This window comes from Epinephelus fuscoguttatus, linkage group LG3 (assembly GCF_011397635.1).
Source record: "Epinephelus fuscoguttatus linkage group LG3, E.fuscoguttatus.final_Chr_v1".
NCBI lineage: Eukaryota > Metazoa > Chordata > Actinopteri > Perciformes > Serranidae > Epinephelus > Epinephelus fuscoguttatus.
In genome coordinates, this window is record NC_064754.1 from 39,788,164 (window position 1) to 39,811,240 (window position 23,077).

At 42.2% G+C, this 23,077-nt stretch overlaps 1 protein-coding gene across 14 annotated transcripts in view; it reads left to right on the forward strand.

The window, feature by feature from the left end:
- Nucleotides 1-23,077, forward strand: part of adgrl3.1 (adhesion G protein-coupled receptor L3.1) — a 170,363-nt gene that overhangs the window by 74,398 nt on the left and 72,888 nt on the right. For all 14 annotated transcript variants that reach the window (XM_049569478.1, XM_049569512.1, XM_049569521.1 and 11 more), the window contains exons 6-7: nucleotides 7,331-7,345; nucleotides 8,444-9,232. In XM_049569478.1, coding sequence (XP_049425435.1) covers nucleotides 7,331-7,345; nucleotides 8,444-9,232 — 804 coding nt within the window. The remainder of the gene's footprint in view (nucleotides 1-7,330; nucleotides 7,346-8,443; nucleotides 9,233-23,077) is intronic.

Below are 23,077 nucleotides of genomic sequence, written 5' to 3' on the forward strand. Positions count from 1 at the left end.
TGTGTGGTGACAGTTTCAGCAAATTTGACAAAAAAATATTTTTAAAAAAGGTACCAACTGAAGCTTTAATGCAAAATTAATTGAATATTTAAAACGCTTTGAAAGAAAACACATTGCTGAACAAGTATAGAATACAAGCCCTGAATGTAGTCAAAAACACACAACCTTGAAGATACAAGTTACTCAGTCCATTGATAGACCTACTGCATTTACGTGGTAGATTCTAAACGTAACCTTCAGATTAAAATAGTTGATAATGAGTTTTTGTTATGAATATAATACTGAACTGAACACTTCATAGTACTCCATTTTACACCGTGCATGGTGTCCTTTGTAAAGCACACAGAAACATAGTACAAGAGGCAGCGTGGGTGTTGTGAAATGAAAATATCTATTTTGGTACACATGAAGCACTGTATATCATTTTTTGTTGGCTACAAACATCCCTGTGGTGGAAGTCATAAAAGATAAGAGGACATGCAGAGTTGCAGTTGAGATAGTTAGGGGTTATTTACAGCAAACAAAGTCCATCTCCAAAGTCAATTTAGGCTTGTCTGTTTTGCCCCAAAAAAAGAGTGAAATCTTGTTAAGCTGCCTTGTTTCATGTTACTGTTATTTCTTTTTTAGAAACAAAGTAAATTAGCTTTTCTTTAAGAACTTCTGTCAATGGACAAAGGTGACAGATTGGAACAAGCGTTTTGAACTTGAGTTTTTTAGGCACAGTTCCTCCTAAAGTGCTGCAGATCACAGATACTAACATCGTCTGAGTGTGCAGCCTTGGCACCACAGTCCATACAGACGGCCAAGGTGATCTCCCACACTGAAGCATTCAATTATGTCTGGCTAAACGGCTCTTGCCTGGCGTCTAGAATGACCAGCAGATTAAATAATAGGACTATCAGAGCCCTCTCTGGAGCAGATGGAAACACAACCTGATACCTGCTTAATGCCCCACCGAGCGCACGCGCATGCACCCGCACGCCGCACACACCGCAGGCATCAAAACAGGGTGTGTGTTTTCACTCTCGACTCATCCATTCATTTGAAACTTGTCTGCATGTTCTGTCTTTTTCATCTTTGTTATAACTGCACGCCCACTTGAAAACACAGCATTACGTATTTCATAGATTAATCACTGGAAAGAGCAGTCGTTCAGGCACACCCGAGTGCAAAGGGAGATGAGTTGCATGCTGATCTGATAAACAATGGGTCCGCCAGGGTAACGTCCCCCCTCCCGCAAAAATAGACAGCATCTGAAACCAAAGTCATTAGAGAGCTCAGCTAACAGAGGGAGGGACACGGAGGGAGGGATGGAGCATTGGAGGAAAGGATAGAGAAGGGGAGAGAGACAGATAGAGAACCTTTGACAGTACATTAGCAGCTTTCGTGTACTGACTAAGTGTTCAGGCTGGATCAGGTGGCGCTGTGATACACTACCTGAATCCTGCGGGTGTGTTTAGAAATGTTGCACAAGAGAAAAATATGATGTAAAAGGTGAAAACAGTCCTCGGATACCATGACTCTGCACTTTGCTTTGTTTTGCCTGAGAATACCTTGAGCTTTAAAGGGGTAGTTCAGATTCTTTGAAGTGGGGCTGCATAGGATACTTATCCATAGACAGTATATTAAACACAGTAGATGTCAGTCAGCACGCCCCCAGTTTGGAGAAGCAGATTGGAGTCTGACATGGAAGCTAGGTAATGTGCTGCTGTGGATGGGGTCCACAACAAAACCTATTTTAGTCATTTAAAAAAAAAATCAAAATCAGCTTAAGTGTATGCTATATCAAGAGTATTTTCACTGCTTTATCTTTCTGTCTGACAGGGATGCCATTAACAGCTTCAGTTCTCCATCTCTACTCTCGTCAAAGCCACCCGATTCTACTGACAAAAACAGAAACTTTAACTCGCTGAACACGAGAGCTGCTGGTCTACCACTGCTTCCATCAGTTGGTTAGTTACTGTTATTGTTTGACTTTGGTGAATTTGAGCTAACCATTTTAAACACCAAAGTCACACAATAACACAAGCAAACTAACTGATCGGGGCAGCAGTGGACCAGCAGCTCCTGTGTTCAGCAACATTAAATCATTGTTTTTCTCAATGGAGTCTGGCTTTGAAGAGAGCAATAGATCAGCCTCATTTTCCTGCTGGAAATCACTATCCCCTTTTACACTGCCAGATTTTCCGTGAATGTTGGACCGTTTTGCCGGCCAGCTGTGGGCGTTTAGACACACAGAGGCGGAATGGCAAGTTGATCCGCGGCGCCCAATTTTCCGCCACGTAGGGTAGACATATTGGCGGAACCCTTTTAGTTTAAACAGACCGAGGATGCAGGTAGGCGGCATTTTGCCACACTCCCTGATTTTGTTTTTACACTGCCAATGCTGAAAAAAGACTGATTGGGCTTTCCTGCAAATTTGCACAATTCCTATCTAAAAAGGGCTACAAGTATAGCATACACTTAAAATGATATTGATTGTTTTAGCATAGACTTTTTTAGGTGGCTAAAGTGCCTTTTGTTGCTTAGGTATCATGACAGACTGTTCCCCCAAACTGGGGGCGCGTCGACTGACATCTACTGTATGTAATCTACTGTCTATGGATAAGTACCTCACATAACCCCACTTAAAAAAACTGAACAATGCCTTTAACGTGGCAAAATCCTTTGCAGAGCCTTCATATCACGTCCTAAAAATATTTATGAAATCAATTTTTTTTGAAGGGGTGTAATAATGTCTGAACCTGAGAACAAGATACTATTGCTCGCTGACATTCAGGCCGGAGATCCAGCCGTCTGCGATCAAGCTGGCGTGCTTGACATAGCAAATCAATGCTGTCAGCTGCGTTGTTGTGAAAGATACATTTTGTAAGACATTAAGCGGTGATATATCTCCGAAACGTTGCCATAAATCAGGACGGATCGATAAAGGAGGCTTGTTTTCTGAAATATATGAGAGTGTACTCAAAGCGTCACATTCCTGAAACACTCAACAACTTTAACAAATCATCGTATTTACATTAGAAAGGCAGGGTTGGTTTTAGTGCACTCAAATGGCTGCAACATCAAGGGACATCTATAACTCAAGTAGGGGTCCCTCAACATTAAGCGCACTGATACCGCTGGCTGTTGAGTGTAAACACCTGACCCCAAGCGATCACCTCTGAGGCCGGGTAATCAGAAACTGATTGCATGGAAAGAAAATGAGCCGAGCTCCAAAGAGACACCACTTCACACTGTAGATGTACTTTTTCTCAGCACTGGTGTTCAAGTAGAGCGGCTATGTTCCCCCACCACATAGATACTGTAAACAAATCTCAAAGTAGGTTGTAAAACAGGTAATTAAATTATGTACGGTTCAGTTTTCTGAAAAATTTTGCCCCTCCACCTCTCCTCCTTTTTTTTCTTAAAGATTTTTTTGGCTCGCTCCTACCTTCACGGCTCTTCATCTCTCCTCCCTGCACCGCAGGTTTTTGGCGCTTTTCCAAAGCTAAAATCAAGTGCTCTCTCTGTCTCTCTCTGGCTCTCTGTGGTACGAGTGTGTGGCAGTCGTGTGCCAAACTAGCCAGCTAGCTTTGGCAGTAATTAGCCACCTGTGTATACTTGCTCATTGCAGTGCAGGCGGGCTATAAATATCCATACATTAGCACACTGTACAAAGTGATTCTCTGAGGCGGCTCTTACGCATGGATACATTTAATTTCTACAACTATGCTATTGCTGCAGAAAAAGATGTATCATGATTTACATGGTTTCATTTGCGATCATGTGTTATTAAAAAAAAAAAAGAAAGAAAGCTGGGCACACTTGGGATTATGTTTATCCGTTTCCTCATCTTCACGCAGCAGACCCTGGCTCTCAAACTGTCGTTATGAAGCAATTAGCCTACTACCACATTTAGTGTATTAATCAGAAAAGCCAGTGATATGTTATGCAATACCCATGCAGCCTATTTTAGACAATAGACGTGGCTCAGTAGGAGAGCTAATTAAAAGATAAAATCACCTTCTTGTCTGTCCAATTAAAGACTTCTGTCAGATTGGACCCTTGGAATAACTTCATCATGATAACATGAGAAGAGCCGTGTGTGTGTGTGTGTGTGTGTGTGTGTGTGTGTGTGTGTGTTGTCGTGGAAACAATTGCTCACAGCCGGGATTCTGTCCTTGTGTGTGTGTGTCTCTTTCTCTCTGTATGTGCATGTACAGTATACTGTACGTGTGTGTTTGTGTGTACACATATGCAGGCGATTTTGTGTTTCCCAGAGCGAGCGAGGGGAAGATGGAAAGCAACCAAAGAGACAGAAGGAGAGAGACGGAGCGAGGGTGCGAGAGAGCGACAGCTGAAACAGAGATAGAGAGAAATAGGTTAGACGAGGCCAGCAGACGAGAAACAGAAAGAATGAATTAACTGATAAAAGACACAGTGTGAGAGGTGGACAGGGTTTGGGTTGGGGAGGGGATGGCGGAAATACAGAGGACGCAACTGAGAGAATGAGCGGGGAGAAGAAGGCACAGCGTGAGACGACGTGAGAGAATGGCAGCAGGTGAGGATGAGAGGACGGCGGAGGAAGAATAGAATAATGGAGGGAGGAAGAAGAAAACTGTCTGTGTCCATAAATGACCTTGGGCTTTAGCCGGCTGAGCTGATTGGAGATCAGAGATAGTAGTGGTAAGGCTGCTGTCGCCACTCGTCTGCAGGAACACGCACGCGGGCGCACCCACGCTTAAACACACGCTCTCAAGCACACACAGTCTTTCCTCCTAGACGAATACCTCCTTAATAAACCATATGCTTTCAATAAAAATGCTAATTATCTTTACACCGCACCACAGTCAGGTTAACACTGCTTCAGTGTGTGTGTATGTGTGTGTGAATAGAAATGGGAAGAGAGAGGGAAAGAAGACAGAAGGTAGTGTCAGAGCTGCTCATGTGATTAAAGAAAGTTAAAAAATTGAGAAGATACGAACGCAGATATTAATGAATATTTAGAGGATTTTTAATGAATATGAAACTAGACAGGCGACACATTGTCACAACAGAGCATTTCTGTTAGTGTTATTGTTCTGCTATTGTTTCCTAATATCAATTCAAAGCCTTGCTAGGAATAAATGAGCTTTTTTTTTCTAGCTGCAAAACTAACTATTCAATAGTGCAGTCTAAGTGGTTTTGCAAATGATCAGTCAAAGATACTGGGTAGATAAAAACATGCCGCACCTCTGCAGGATTCAGTGAATAGAAAAAGGCGATGCTCTCTTGTTGACGTTTTTCTTGGAAACAAGGACATTTTGTGGCAAGTAGTCCATAGGTTTTCTCTCGGTTTTCTCTCCACTCTCGGCGGCGCTGAATTAGCAGCAGCATAAAAGACCTCTCATCTCTAGCATCACCTCGCACGCTGGAGCTAACCTTGAGAAAAACCGCTTGACAAACGTCTCTCCCACCTATATTCACTCTGTCAAATCCTGCGCGCTGAAAGATGAATGGCTGCGATTTGTGGGGAAAAAAAACAAAAAAACTTTAATTTCTCACAGTTGACATGGAGATTAAAACCAGAGATGCCTAGGAAAAAAAAAAATCTTGCAATGAGGTCACCGACAGAGGCGTCGGCTAATCTAGTGAAACAACGAGCCGCGCTGCAAATTGAATGACATTTGCTTGACATTTTGTGTGCCATTTGGTGTACTTGTTGCCGCCACACTTTTTCATTTGAAATCTATTAGTCGCTGGCAACCTTGAACTCTACGTGTTTTCCTTTGTGTCTGGGGGAGGCGGTTGTGTAAGAGACTCAGGTGATGCGAAGTCCTTGTTGCTCGGCGTCATTAATCCCTGTCATCTCAGCACCAATGTGTCTCTTTGTATTGTTTAAATGTGTGTTTGGTGCATCAATATCTGTCGTTCTATCGCACACACCCCGCTCTGCACGGACTCACTATCTGCTTTCTTCCCCCAGATTTTCTCACAAGGGAACTGCTTCCTTGTGGTTAACCATTTTATATCTTCACTAGCAACAGCACACACACAAGCACACTGGCACATACACACTTGTTTAAGGTTTAACACGATCTCCTTCCAGAGATTGCTTATTTATCGGGAGTTGTGCTAAGCCGCACCAGTTACCATGCATTTTTCATGAGCCTCGGATTTAATGGTTGCCTGTGTGTGTGTGTTTCTGTGTGTCACATGTGTTTGTGTATGTCCTGCGGTTGCTGATGAGTTTTAGCTTTAATGTGTTAAAGAATTTATGCATGTAGCCTACTGTGCAAGATGTAGTGTGCTATATATAAACATGTGCCATCCGGAAGTCCTTCCAAATATTTTTTACTTTGAGAATTGTCTCCTCTCCTCTCCTCTCCTCTCCTCTCCTCTCCTCTCCTCTCCTCTCCTCTCCTCCTCCTCCTCCTCTCGGGGGACCAGTTCCATTCAGCAGGTCTCTAACGGTCTTGAAAGACACAAGGGCACTGCCTGCAGGATTAGGTTTCTGCCATGTTCACATTCCACTCAGTCCCCCTGGGAGCGAGGTGGAATGGAATTCATATGTTTAAGAGGCTCCGAGCAAGTGTGCACATTTCATCGCGGGGCGACGTGAGCAAACCTCCATCGAGGCTCCAAGGATAACGCTTTGAATATAATAGACAGGGAATTGGTGTTGGGGTTGAAGCAAACCAGTGCATTCAGTATGCTCCCACCTCCACACACAGATGATTGCGCACTCGTACACAGAGTAGGTGACATACACAAAGCGTCAGCTCACCCACCGTGCATCAGAAAGCATTTTAATGTGGCAGTTTTGGCTGGTCCACTGAAATGCAATCCCAGTAATCAAATCAATTTTCTGGTTTTCATTGCTCGGTTGCTATTAGCATACATTAAAGAGCTCATTATCTCAGGTCGTTTTGCATTGCTGTGTTTTGTCCCGCGCTACACAGAGGACCGCCATGGATACTGGGAATCTGTGTGCTTTTCGATGCAGTGTCATGCTCTTGTGTGCTCTCACTATGCCTCTCTCTGCGTCTGCATGGCACGTGTGTGTCTGTTCCCCCATATGTGTGGCGTGTGTGACATATGCAAGATGCATTACTGTCAGATAGCTTCCCCATTGCAGTGCAGTCTCCTCAGACGCTTATGTAATGTTATTACCAATCACACATGGAGAGCATCCTGGCACTCTCACAAGGTTAGGATGAAATATGAGAATGATTATGAAGATCGGAGATTGTATTATCATGATTTCCTTATTATTGCATCATTAATCTATTTTTGTCTCTTGTCTCCATCTCTTTCTTCCTCTCTCTTTCTTTCTCTCTTCAAACCTTTTTGCCTATGGCTCACGCAGAAGTGGAACAAAAAGGTAAGTCTGTGAAACAAGCACGCCCACATTCACACATGCTCAAAATCCGGGGTTGGGTGTCACTTTTTGATGCCAGCGCCTGAAGCGTTTTGTACCTCGTGGCAGAATGACATCTCTTTCAAAGTCACTGCTGCTATTTTAAGACAGCTTGATCTCAGCATATAGAGGCAATTTGGGAACACTGGTTCTCATTAGACACACTCTGGGCCCATATTATTTCATGGCATTGCATAGAATGTCACTTAACAAACTCTTCACAGGTCGAGCACGTTTTTACGAGGAGCCAATGAACAGAGGATTACATTGACATTTGGTATTTCTTCCCTGAGATATGAAAATTGGGCCTTTGAATAGCCAATGAAAATTCAATCAATATTCCCGGCCCTTTGCATGGGATCTGAAATTGTTAAAGGGAAGAACAGGAAACCGCAACACACATCTGGCCCCGTCTCTGTGTGTATCTGCTATGTGAGTGTATGCGACAACATTCCAATTAAATTACAAAGGTCCCTATGACTGGTCGCACTGGCTTCCCAGAATTTATTGCGTCTCCCACATCCCTCATAAAACATGACCCCAGTATTCAAAGATGGGAATACCAAGAATGGATTGGGAAATGAATTATTGTAACAATTGCAGAAACAGCAGGCGATAAAAGACGTGTTCGGCTCTACAGTTGGTTGTTCCTGACAGAGATAGAAAGGGAGGGAAGGGAAGAAAGAGCTATGAGACTAATGAGGAGCCGGGGAGGGAGGGAGAAGTGGGAATTGAGGGAAAGGGAGGGAAGTAGAACAAAATGTGCCATTTTCTCTTTTTCTCTTAGCTGTGAGAGCAGGGTATTATCTGCTGAATGGGAGGCATGCTGCTGCCGTTCTTAAGAATGACAGTAACTATACAACATCCAAATCACAACACAGTGAGCCTATCGTGTCATCGTCACTCACTGGTGGTTAAGGTTGCGTTACAACACAATTTAACATTTATGAAAAGAGGCAAACATTTCACAGGCGTTGTCAGAAAATCTAGAGAGAATAGTTGACATTTTAGAGCAACTATAAAAATATATCTAATGTGAGAATTTTATCATTCCTTCCTCAGTATTTCTCTGCCCCGGCATTCTACGAGGAGTTTACCAAAGTGAGCATCTCTTTGAGTCAGATCACCAGTCTGGTGCATGGTGCAAAGACCCACTGCAGGCCTCGGACAAGATCTACTACATGCCCTGGACGCCGTACCGCACTGACACACTCACAGAGTACTCGTCAAAAGAGGACTTCATCGCAGGCCGTCCCACCACCACTTACAAGCTCCCACATCGTGTGGATGGGACCGGTTTTGTCGTCTATGATGGTGCACTGTTCTTCAACAAGGAGCGAACCCGCAACATTGTAAAGTTTGACCTGCGCACTCGCATAAAGAGTGGCGAGGCCATTATTGCCAACGCCAACTACCATGACACCTCGCCATACCGCTGGGGGGGAAAGTCAGACATTGACCTGGCGGTAGACGAGAATGGACTGTGGGTGATCTATGCAACGGAGCAGAACAACGGGCGCATCGTGGTGAGTCAGCTAAACCCCTATACCCTACGCATTGAGGGCTCCTGGGACACCAGCTACGACAAACGCTCCGCCTCCAACGCTTTCATGATCTGCGGAGTCCTGTATGTTGTCAAAACTGTGTATGAAGATGATGACAACGAAGGGACGGGGAACAAAATCGACTACATGTACAACACTGATAAGAGCAAAGAGATGACGGTTAACATACCGTTCCCTAATTCCTACCAGTACATCGCGGCAGTGGATTACAACCCGAGAGACAACCTGCTGTATGTGTGGAATAACTACCACGTGGTCAAGTATTCGCTGGACTTCGGCAACAATGGTAGGTCCCGCTTTCTTCACATCTTCCTCCTCCTCCCTCCTCCCACCATTTTTAGTGTCTTTTATACCGATAGTAATAGCCATGATCAGAGGCATGATGTTTTCGGGGGGTCCATTCGTACTTACATACATCTGTCCCAATCTCAGGAACTCAGTATCCCAGGAACACCATCAGATAGTTTCTCCAAAATTTGACAAAAACATCCACTTTGACTTAATGATAAACTGATAAGACTTTGGTGGTCAAAAGGCAAGGTCACTTTGACCTTACGTCCATCTCATTCTTGTGAACGCAATTGTTCAAAATCACCTTGAGGAAACTTGCTCAAATTTGGCAAATAATCCTCCACTTGGACTCATTGGTAAACTGAGGTGGTAAACTTTTGGTGGTCAAACATCGCTATGACCTTGTATCTGTGTCAATTTTGAGAACACAATATCTCAATAACGCCCTGAGGGAATTTCTTCAAATTTGGCTGAAACGTCCAAATGTGGAAGGTCAAAGGTCAGTGTGACCTTACAACTGTTTCATTCTCATGATATCAATATCTCAAGAAGGCCTTAAGGAATTTTCCTTAAATTTGGCACAAACATCCACTTGGATGCAAGGATGAACTAATTAGAATATGGTGCTTAAAGGTCAAGGTCATTGTGATCACACAAAACATTTTGGCCATAACTCAAGAATTCATAGACTAACTGACAAAATTGTACACAAGTATCTGATAGATTGATATGATGAAGTGATGACATTTCATATCCAAAAGGTCAAAGGTCAACTTCACTGTGATATCATAATGTTCTGCAAAAACACTTTTCTGGCCATTACTCAACACCATAACTCAGGAGCAGAAGGGGAGACATTTGGTCAGATACTGAATCACTGTTTCCCACAGAATTAGAATCTATGTGTGGCAGTAGCGAACATCTTGGGGGGTGGGTGGCGTTCCAAACGTTCCTTATTTTTCTGTTTTTGTCTGAGTCCCCTCTATAAATTTGAAAGGTTTTTGCAGGTCTGTGAACACGGCACAGGCAGAACTTTTTTTCCCCCCTCAGTGGCAGTTTGTGGAGTTTTGAGTCATGGGGTGGATAATTGATCAGTCGATCCGATCAGAGAGAGAACCAGCTGTTTTTGAGTAAAAGTTAAGTTTTACTTTCACTGCACCTGGTGTTCTGCTTCTCTGTCTGTATCAAAGTACACTCTGCACTGTGAGAGTTTGGTACAATTAGTTATATACATATATATATATATATATATATATTCCAACGGCACACCTAATGAACAGTCCGCCTCCAAAATAAGAAAATCAAAACATGGCCTCAGATGTTTTCGTGGTGGGCAGCCACAAAAATTAATGTGTTGGAAACCCTGTTAAATTGGGTGTCCATTTTGAAACTGTGCTAATTGTATACTGTAGATCTTCTGTGCCACTGGGTTGAAGATGTGTGTGAAGCATTCATGTTTTAGAATATGCAGCTACTTTGCAGGAAAATTTCATGGACAGACATGGATATCAATTCTAACTGCAACTGGCTGGTTTGCAGAGGCATACAACCACAAGGTGGTAATTTTAGTGCTTAATTAGCACCATGTGTATTAATAAGAAAAAAGATGCAGGTTTGCGTACTTTCCCCGCTAAATTTATTCAACAGGCTGTGATGTGATTTTTTAAATCTTCACATGGAATACCTTGGCATGTCTGTAATGCTTTTAATATTCATTCATTTTAATATTCATAATGTTTTTTCTTTTGCTTTTTTGATGTGACATAAGGAATACTTACAGCCACTAATCTTCATCTAATAATTAATTCTGCAAAATGACTTAAAAAAGGAAGAAAAAGAAAAGCGCCATCTGTGCCGTCACGGTTCTCAATTATGACTGTTCCCCCACCACCCCACCCATGCTATCAGCATGTTTTCACAACTAAAACAAAGAAACTTGAATAGTTTTAGAGCTGGTCCTGCATATACAAGTGTCATTTAAACTGTAAATGTCTGTAGAGTTGCTATTTTTGTGGACATGTTTCTGCACTAGTCAGCCAAAGAATAATTCACACAATATTACACAACATGAAGAATACCTTGATCTAAACCTTTAGGGGAATATCTCTAATAGTGCTATGCTGAGCCTTACATATTGTAAATGCCTCTTGCCTTTTACTGTACCATTTGCCAGCCATCTCTTTAGATTCCTCAGCTGCTTAACAAATGCGATGCATTCCTCGACAATGGAGCCAGGAGTGTCTGGAGGGAAGGGGAACTGATACTGCTTTCATACAGGACATCCTCTTATGATGACAATCTGAAGACACTTCAACCTGTGTTTGAAGTTTTTTTGTTTTATCGTTGACCCATTCAAAAGAGGCTGCTGTCAAAGGTTTATTTCTGGCTGTTACCATTCACAGAGACCCAAATCTGCAAATTTAGTCGCATACATATTACCACTAGAACAACACAAGCGCAGCATCAATGATAGCAGCCAGCTGTTTTTAACAAAAAGCTTTGATAAATTGTCTGCTTTTTGGTGCTGCACAGGCAGCATGGCAAGATTATCAACTAGCTGGTGAACAGAGTGGAGCGTTTAGCTGTTAAAAGCCAAATAATTCCGTAAGGGGTGGGTGATAATGTAAATAAGTAAGGTTAAGTAAGGTGATATTGTGTCAGTTTTGTACTTACAGCTTGTTCTGCCACCAAATGATCAAATGAATCAATTATTGCTGTTTAAAGCAACACTTTTAAATCCTATGAGCACCACAAAGCATCATCTTCATTATTTACAATTAGGGGTAAGTAAGGTAATACAAATAGTCGAGGGGCATGCACTATGAAGCAGGATGTCTTTACGTTACTCTCTTCGCTAATCCTGACACTGACTGGCCATCTGGTTAACGGTTATCACAAAATTGGTTAGCAACTGGCTCAGTCATCTCTGGGTTTTCCCATCTAGCCACGAGCATGCTAATGTGAAAGGGACAGTGTTATTAAGATGAAACAATAACACTAATTACCTGCAGGGGTATTCTGCTTTAGGGAAAGCAAGAAGTCATATTCATTGGAGTGAAATGTAAACAGCCTGTAATCTTACAACAGAGTAAGATGTAGAAATACTAGAAATCATTTCCAATATAAAAAGTAGGCCAAGGCTTAAAATACATGTAGGTATTAAATATCACTTCAGTATAGACTGAGTGCTATTTAGTTGGATGATGAAGAAACCTCTCTGAAGATGTCACATAAAAACACTTCAAAGTAATTCCAGACTGTTTCTGCTGCTGAAGAGTGGAAAAGTAGTTAATGACTGATGAGTCTATCTGACCGTAATGTTGCATTTATAATCAAGGGAGCCAATTAACAGTGTGTGGATGTTTTTCTAATAAAAACACAATCTTTTTATTTCCAGTTCTCATCACACAGGTGAGGTTCTGAGCTGCAGTGATGAAATCAGAGTGCACAATCAGCCACGCTTTCAGCTATCAATCCAGGAATAAAATTAACTTCACAAAACAAAATGCAACTGAACACATCATTATGTGTTTAGTGTTGTGAACAATATCTCGGTTTGCTGGAAGCTCTATTTCCTAGAGACCATCTTGGGATGGAATCACTCCAGCTGCGATACAGTAATCTGTGACTTCAAACAAATGAGGGCCAGGGACGTTACGTGAAGGAGCAATAGCCCTCTTCCTATTTCCTACCCCTCTACTTCTGGCAACCTTGCTTGGACCACACCCGTCTTTGAACTCGGTCTTCATTGTGATCTCAACCATACATCTGTAAAGTTCTGTGATCACATCTTTCACAGTTCAATCAGCCTCACAGTACTTAAGACCCAGGGTTAACCCTGAGGTTACCTCACTAACCCAAAATCCTGCTTCATAGTTCAGGCCTCTGGTGAACCGCTCCTTTACACTGGGACTGCAACATGTGAATCAGAAAATCAGTACAAATGAAGGTTAAAGGGGTGAAAACTTATGACAGTGATGGATATGTCTGTTTATCTAAGCTGTATAGTGCCTGACCCATTCCCAGCTTGGGTCAGAGGGGTCATGAATCCAGCTTGAAGGTTAATTCATTTTGATCAAGCACCAATGCGTGTTTTAACGAGCATCGCTTTGTCCATCTAGAGGAAAAGTGTGTAACCCAGGGTGACTCTCTTTCAACTCTGGTGTGAGGTTAGAGTCCCTCCTCCCCTCCTTCCCTCCTCTGGATGGAAGGGCTTAGGCCCCTGGAGCCTGAAGGGCTATTTGCCCAGCGTAATTGCCTTTCAGCACCTTTCTATGGAGTGGTCAAGGCAGTCTGGCTGCGTGTCTTATTAAATGATGTCTGAATTAATGCATGCTCTTACACGCAGTTAGGAGGCGCAGTACAAGGAATTATAGAGAGAGGCAGTGTTAAACTTGGTTTCTACCGATCAGTGTGTGTGTGGGAAGCGAGACCTTGCTGTAAAAATGTGTGTGTGTTTACGCATGCATAATGTGCATGCTTGTGTGCTAATGTGCTAATGTACTTTTGGTATGAGTTTGTGTTCCTCTATTCATGAGTGTGCATGTGTGTTTATTGGAGCACGCTTGAGAGTGTGATCACTCTCATAATGGAGCTCTGGGTGTCTCAGGAGGCTCTAAAGAGGAGATCAATGGGGATTCAATGTGGAGAATGACCTCCAGTGCACAGCAACAAGCCAGACTGCTGACCAGCGGGAGATAAATACATACAATCAATGCCGCCCCGCTCCTTTACTCCCCTCCTTGCTCTGCTCCCTCACTCAATGAAGACAAGGAATAAATTAACTACCTTAACTGCATGATTTTCTCATTCTTCAGAAAATGAGGCGACAAGTCGATTCATTCAAGTTTGATTTTGTTGTTGTATGCAGACCCTAAATTTTGCTCTTCATTCCTTATGGACATGTCTATGAAAGGTGATTTTCAGTTTAGATCACTATAAATATATTAAGCATACACTGTAAGGTAAACTTTTCTGTGTTCCAGCCCTGCTGCTTTTTTTTTTCTTTTCTCATACTCGGTTCAGGAAACAGGCCAAGGAAAGGGGCCATTCTGAGGATTTCCTCCTATTACTGATGTAGCGTAATACTCGCCCTGTTTTTGTTTCAGCTCATATGGACTTCTTAAAAGATATAAAATGAGACAGGAAATGGGCCGTGGAGTAAGAGAAGGCCACTGAGGACTGAGAAGGTACAACGCAGAAAGCACCAATTACTGTTTTGTCTGTCCAACTGGCTAACAAAGGAAGCTCACTGGACACTTTGGAAGAGGTCATTCTAAAGCATTTGCACTGTTTGGATTAGAGCTTGGGGGGTACTTTTTTTTTTTTTTATACCTGCATACTTTCCTGACATTTCACAGGGTATACCATATATGACAGTATTTCAACAAAGAAACTAAGAAAAACTAACTTAAAAGCTAAGCTGTTGGTGATGTAAGTCATTGTAGCATGTATGTCATTGGCTGCGGTTACATGATGGCTTCTCATTCAGAATGAAATAAATCTGAATGAAATCGTTCATAATTAAAGTTTTTCCAGGTAGTTTACATGAGAAATATTAATTCCGAATGAGGGTTTACATGGGAGATCCGTTTAATCGCCTTTATTCAGGTCTGTGCAAGGTTTGGGGCAAGGTTTCTGATTGAATAGGGGGCGGGGCGGATGTTACGTGTTTACGTTTACCGGAAGAAAGCACTGTAGTCCTCGCTCCGGATAACAAGATGCTTGACGACGCCATTCTTAGTGCCTTTTTCGGGCTTGTTTTGCTTATATTCTTAAAGCAGCAGTACGACAACAACCTTGTTCTGCTAATGCTTCATCTGTTGAGCAGGAGAAGGGAGGCAGAAGGTCAAAGAAGGGAGACAGAAGACTGTGCTTTGGAGTATGGAAATCAGTGAGTGCAACGAGTCCGACTCCTCTATCTCAGCCCGTTGCTATGCGCGCTATGTCATCACACCAGAAGGGCAAGGAAACAAGCATGCGCAGAAACAACGGAATGGCAAGACAGAAAAATTCTTCCATTCGGGTTCTGAAAAGGAATATTCCACCCCTGTGCACCCGATTAGATTTTCTTTTGGGTTGGCTGTTTTCATTCGGGTTGAGGTGTTTACAAGCAGCATTTCTATTCAGGTAGGGCTTCCAACCCGAATGCAAAAGGAATACATGGCTCCATGTAAACGCACATACTGTTTAGCCTACAATGCTACATTTCTAATATGCAATTAATCTACCCAGACAAGTCTTGCTGGGTTTAAACACTTATAGCACATAGAATAATAATGAGATGTCAAACAAACACTGTTATTGCTGGAGGGCCTGATGACACTGGTTGCCATGGTAGATACATGGCATACATTCGCGGGCTGAACAGAGAGGATGTCTTGAATGTAATCATGAAGCTACTGGTTTTGTGTGGCCGATTTGATGTTATGTTGTGACACAGCGTTCATTCATCGAGGTCCACCCACTGTACCCTAGTAGGCAAATTCACATTTCCTACATTAGCATAGGCACGTCTTGCCCTACACTGCCTTACTCCACCTCTGACTGGCTTACCCTGATATTCTTACGCTAACCAATCTCAGTCTTCTTGCCTAAACCTAACCAACCTAACAAATGAAGGCAATGAGCCTTAGACAGTCAGACAGACAGTAGGGTGGGGCATGCCTTCTCCATTCTAGGACACACTAATTTGCACCAGTAGAGAGATACGCCCATGCTAACACAACTAGGGTTACAATATCGTAACCTTTGTTCTGGTGTTTGTGCTTATGATAAGCCAACATTAAACACTTCTGTGTCTGAGGAGTTTGGCTTGTTTTTTTAAGTGAGCAATAAAATGTATGTAGAAAGTGTTTATATCCCCCAAAGTATATGATATTGAAAGAAGTATCGAGTTGACCCCTGTATTGAAAAATGTAAACATCCAGCCCAGCATTATATATCACATGAGGTTTGCTTTAATCATAAGAATTTAAATATCACAGGGAAGAAATAAAAAGGCAAAGTTTAGTTCACCTTAGGCCAACAGATAATATAAAAGGTTTACTCCCATCCATTCCAACACACTGTTGATGCAGCATGCAGCAGAAAATGATCTTTTTGAAATGCATATTTTTCCTCCCTTGGTACTCAAGAAGAACGTGGATTGCCTCTCTACATTTATTGTCTCCCATGTCTGTTTGTGTTTTTTCTTTGTCTGTTAAACACCAATTCTCCCCATCTCTCACACAAACACATGCGCTCACAATGGCAGGAATCTCAATATTCCCCTTTCCCCTTCTCGTATATCTTCCTTTTACTCCGTGTTTTCCACTGTTTTTCTCTCTGTTGTCCTTATCTCCCTCTTAATCTGCCCTCCTTTTTCTGTGCCCAACCCTTCCCCACATCACACAAAGCTATTTCATCGAGTGTCCTTAGATGTATATATTATAGAGGCCTAGTGCGTGAATGCCTACACAGAGTAAGAGTCAAAGTCACTTGTCTCTGCATCACCCCTTTCTCCCCCCGCGCACCACACTCCCCAAACACTCTCTCACTCTGTACTGTTTATGGAGTTGTTTCATCATGTCTTCTTACATGCATATTATAGAGGCCTGCCCTACGCAAGCGGCATGGCTCCGATGAAACATTTGAATAATTTATCACCTCCAGTCTGCCTTGCCACACTTTAGAAAGTTTTCCCAACAAAGTCGAAAATTATTCATGTTATCTGCATCTTCGGGAAGGGAGGGGCAAACAGGGATATAACTAAATAGATTTCAACTTGTACATGCTGCTTTTGCACATCTTTGTTTTACCCTTATTTTCTCTCTCCTCGTTTCGGTCTCAGTTTCCCCAACTTCTTACTTTTAGGGGTTTTCCACTGGCTCTTCTAACGACTCCCAGTCCAACCATGCTGCATTGATTTGCGTTGACCTGGACTATTTCCAGAGTAAGGTCAAAGTGCTCCCAACCACCATTAAGCAGGTTGCTCTGACATCATATGGACTTCGTCATTATTCACTGACAATTCAGCAACATGTTTAAACAGCCTCTGGTGCTATTGCTAGACAAGTTTTCCAAGCAATAAGTGGTAGACGCCAAACAAAATTGTAGCAACAACCTGAAGGTCCATGATTAAAAGTAACTGGCTACCTACAACCACTGCACAGTATAACAGTAAACAGGGCTAATGAAGGCATTGCTTTGAACACCATCCCATCCAAATGAGCACATCATCAGTAAAAGACACACTTTCAGTGTTGTATAGAGACACAAATCCCTGCTACTCGTGGCTGACACAGCGAGTCAAACAGAGTCAAGCCTAAATATGTACGGAAAAGGGCATGTTCTGCTAGTGTTGTCTCACTTTAGAACTTTAAGGTGATTATCTACTTGAGTTCAGGTGAGATAATCTGATTGCACATACTGCAAGATAGAATTAGCACCTTTACAACTTGGTGTTAGAAGAAAGGCATTTAACTGTGTAAGTTTCCCTAGCAACCCTACAGGTATTTTTGTTCTGTCATATAGACATGGTGTTAAAGAAGTTAATTAGGAGGAGACAAAAACACACTGTTTTACAAATGGTTATGTGCATTTAATGACAACAGCTTGACTGAAAACAGCAAGATATTTGCTCTGTGATCATACCAATGTTTTTACATAAATATGCAGCATTAAATCTGCTGCTACAGTTCTGTTTCTCAAAATCAACCACTTGTCCTGTCACAATAATTACCATGTCGACTTATCATACCTATGTGGACATGACCTCAATATTGCCCACTGTGTTTAAATGAATATTTATTGACATAAGAATGTCACCAGCATTTCAGCCAACATGATGCCAGAATAAACAACTGGATTTTCCTGACCACGATAATAATTAGGTGCAGTGATTTTCCCTTTTTTGTCTCTCTCCAACCTGGCATACTTGCGCAAGTCTAAATAAAAATAAAACAACACTAAAGGGACGACACAGCGAAGCTTACTGAAAGTGAAAGAGGTGCAGTCCTGATAGTAGTTGGCCTGCCAACCCCTGGAAATGAGCCAAAAAGTCTGTTGTTTGTAGTTTTACCCCCCAACAACTTCATCCTTCACTCTGTAACCTTAACCTTAACCCTAAACCTTCACTTTGTAAATCCACTAGCCATCTAACTAACCCATCCAAGGAGCTGACTGCAGCACACTGGATTTTGAAGGTAACGGTAGTGTTCCCACAGCTTCACTAAGCTTGTCTAGTTGTTGCAAATGGCATAATTTGGTTTTGTTTTAGTGGGCGAGTCTTAAACTTAGAGATTTTAAGCTATTCCCATAAAGGTATTTTAATCATATATAAACGTTCTTGTACATATTAACCCCATTAAGGTGTTCCTGTTATTGTTTTTTTTTTAATTCTGTGGGGTTTTTTTCAGATTCCAGTTCTAATGTCTGAATATTCTTCAAAATTAAAGTTCATTGCTCTTTGAAGGGGTGTACATGCATCATTATGCTATTATATTAATGTTATATCAGTGGCATGAAATGACAATGATATTGTTTATTGTAACTATTTCTGAGAGAACATCTTGTCCAACAAAAGCAGTTCTTGTGACAGGCCTAACTGTACAGCTCTTTTTTTTTCAACCCAAATAATGTACTAAACAATATTTAATAGCAAAAAATATCTCAAACATTCTAGTTTTCCTCTTAAGAGAAAGAGATATTCAGAGGCCCAACAGCATTAAAAATAATTGTTTGTTTTTGCATTTGTCTACACTGATTTAAGAACTTGAGTGCATTTTACTCGGGCATTATTTTAGTGTGCGCAGTTCTAAAAAAAGTCAAAACTCTAACTCACTGTGACATCCATGTAACCACGAATTAAAACTCAATTATCCTAGCCTGTTTGCTGATTTCAGCCAAATATTTAAAGTGTCTAAAGTGATATCCTCAATCTTAATTAGAGAGCAATCAAACGCTGGCATTCTATTCTAATAGATTAAATACACAGTTGTAAAGAGATGACCTCTATTTGCCACTCTCGCCACTCTGTCAGTTTACGGAAATTTAAAGGTTCACCTTTGAACCCTTAATGGATGGAATCACAGAGTTCCATTTCCTAGGGAAGTCAAGCATGGAGTTGCTATTGTCTTTACCCCCTCTCCACTTATTTACAACACCCACCCTCCCTCCCCTCCCCCGCTCTTCTTCTCTCCTCTCCCTTTTTGCCTTCCTTGGCACCAGATTGCAATCAAGCAACGTGGCGAAGCAGTGCAGGAAATGTTGGAAACAAGCTAAAGTGGAAGGAATAACAAGAGTTAATGGTTGAAGTGGGGACCCTCTTTCACCAGATCACTGATTAGAGCGACCCTCAGCACATTTTTGGCTTGTCACACAAAGTTATGGTGTGTGTGTGTGTGTGTGTGTGTGTGTGTGTGTGTGTGTGTGAGTGTGCATACTGTCTGTTTGTTAAGTCCTTCACAGACCTTAATGTTCACCACTTAGGATGATTTGGCTCTGTGAAAATGAAGGCAGGTTTTCTTGGGATGTTTTATGATTGTTTGCAAAGTATAAACTGTTGAATTCAAAATGTTAGTCACCCAATTTTGGGAGAGTATGTTAAAAAAAAAAAAAAAAAGTAAAATGAATGTCTAAAACAAAAAAAGTGCACTCAGTAGAGCGCAGATGTTCGCTAGACCTCCAAGCAACTGCTGGGGCTGATTGCAGCCACTCCAGACGAATCTTGTAATTCCAGCAGACACAGCGTCCTAAAAGCGCATAAAAATAACGCCTCGTTTTTTTGTGATGAGCGTTCCTGCTAAAATGCACTGTATGTTAAATATAAACACAATATATGAGGATGAATGCACTTTAACTAACTGAAACACAGCCACAAATCTTTGATCTATGCCATTTATAACTGAACTTTTAACGGTATTAACTTTTTCTGTAGGATACATGACAGAAAAAGGGAAAATAACAATTAACACATATAAGAAAAAATAAACTATTTAACTACCCAGCCTACTTATGGTAGAAGCGCAGGTGGCAGCCAATTTTGCCTGGTAGAACTGTCCCTCCCAGCTCCATTACAGTGAAGATGGTGGCGAAGATAACCAAAACAATTGACTTCTTTATCGCATATCGTGCCTGCATTTGAGCGCATCGTATTGTTAATGTGCAGATGGTCCAGTTCAAAATGAGACCAAACTTTTCTATGGGTCTCGTTTTTGAACCATGATGAAGGCCAAAACGTGCCCTGAAACAGACTGTAATGCTTACTGTTTTTAGCTGAGCCAATTTCGTAAAAATCTGTGGCCCCAACTGGCCAGTTAAGACAAATGAGGAGTTAGCCGTCAATGACGATATAAAACAGTCAATAAAACAGATTTTTTTCAACAATTGTGAATCACTGCAACCATGAGAGGTCTTTGAGCAAACAGTCATAAATGTGCACACAAAATATTAGGCTAATTGGTCCAGTAGTATGCCAGATTAACTGCAGATAGATGTAAAAACACACTCACACACAAGACAAAATGCATGATCCCCTCCAGGCTTACACCTAGTTGAGACAATAAAATTGTCAGAGTCAAACTACTACACAAAAAATCACCAGTAATCTGTATTATACAAGGCAACATGACTACATAATGTCTTTCACACCTTAGTCTACACTCCCGCTCTCACTTCTGCCCTCTCCCTTGTTCGTCTTCTCCCTCCCTGCCCATCTCCCTCATCCCCAAATAGATTACGACACAGCCATCTCAGCAGAGACTGAACTCTGCTTCACAGAGTCTGCTGCACCTGTTCCTTGCCTGCAGTGTGTCCTTATCGATTGGATCGCCCCAGCCGGGCCCTCTGCGTGCATTTGGCCTCCGCGCTGCTTCCCTTCTGCCAAAAAGCAGATGCCAAATTAAGCAGGCCTAGCCAGGACAACAGGGTGGAAGGGAAACCCACAGCCTCACAGGAAGTAAAGAGAGAAGACAGCGAGCAGAGCGTGCCATCATAGCTGTGCCCTCCATTCAGATTTCATTTATGAAATATATCAAAATGTGCATGGGGGCAACAAAGTGGATACAATCTTAATTTCCAAATGATGGGCCATGGTGATAAATTATGGGGAGTAAAATATCGAATAGCCGCAGGGTCACTTGCTACAGGCTACAGCTCTCATTCTAACACAGTAATAGGATTTTGCTCAGTGCCTACTATATATTCATACCAGTGGTCCTCACAGAATTGACATAAATTCAGTGCATGTCTGAAATAGGAAAGGCTAAGGTCTGGACTTTAAAAGGAATATGCTGATGATTCCCACTATTACTAAACAGAAAAACAACAACAAGAAAAAAAGCTGGCCTGTACCATTAGCTTTTTGCTTTGAACAAGGGAACTTCCCCCCGATTAAGAAAGAAGCATGTAATTGGCAAACTCGCTGCAGGTGTCTCCAACCTAAGCAGGGGGATGACATGATTATGCAACTGGTAAGCCAACAGGGCAGAGCAATGATGTGCCTGTATGTGGAAACATTAGCTGTGGAACGTGGCGGTGCCCGGCAGCCATTTTGAGGGAGGCTCTATTAGTTGAGGTTGTTTTCTATCTCCAAGTATCACTGCTTTGAAGTGCTCTGTTCTGTCTTATCAGCAGGCGCGAGCCACTCGCCACGAGCTCTGTGTGCGTACGAGTGTGTGTGTTACAAGTGAAAAGTAAATTTCTGCTCGAGTGTGTGTATCTGCATGCAGTTGTGTGTGTTGCCTGGTGCACAACTGAGCGAAAAGTACGAGTGTGTGGACGTTGGTGTGTGTGCACTCCAGCTATAGGGGCAGTGCGTTATCGCAGTATGCAGCCCTATTCAGTGTCTGTGCTACTATCCAACCTAGAAAGCTTTGTGCCCTCCAGTCAGATTATCATTTTGCTGTTACCCCTCTGGATCCATCCCTTCATACTGTTCAGGATAGTGTGTGTGAGAGTGTGTGCAGGCAGTAACTTTTAAGGAAACTGCAAGAAAGTAATCATCTTGCATATTAAGTGGACCGTACGAGTATAATAGACACTCTGGCTCAGTTCTGTGAAACGTCTGTCTTAATTCAAATCCCTCTTCTCTTTGCTCCCATTTCACACTCCCACTTGCCGTCTGCTGCTTTTCTGACGATGTGGGAAACTTGCCAGGGGAAGTTCATTTTCACTCTCCTCTCTACTTCTACCTTTTGTGCTGTGGATTTACGATCCCTCTGTTTACCGAGCGAGAAGTCAACAAGAGCATTCTCAGCAGAGGAAGAGACAGGCAGTCTTACCCACACAGAAAAAACATTGCCACACACAGTCATACACACACACACACACACACACACACACACACACACACACACACACGTCTGTCTGCATGTCAGATGATCATGTGCCGGCATCCCAGGCTGACTGACAGATTCTCTCTGTGGCCCCTCCAGTTTGGTGACAGATAGACAACTCCAGGAACAAGTTTGCTGCCAGCCTACCATTGTCTCACCTTCCCCCAGGCTTGCTACAGGTCAGGAAAACAAACATAATAGAGTAGAATAGAATAGAATAAAATAGAAAGAATGGTCTCACCTTTCCAACTGATTCAGAGCTTTCAATCATACCAAATGAATCTTCCTCAGCAGATGGAGTTTGCTTGCCTGGTATCAGATGGAATTGTCAGCTTGTTACAGTCCGTCTCCGTCTTCAGTTTGATGATACATTTTTTACAAACCAATCACTAGAGACCAACATATCCGCCTGAATCTAACGTTGTCACTGATGAATAGCCATGCTAACATGCTTGTTTTATCAAGGTTTTAAGAGTGGAGCAGAGCAAAATAAAACAAACTAAGATGTTGGGTGATGTTGAGAA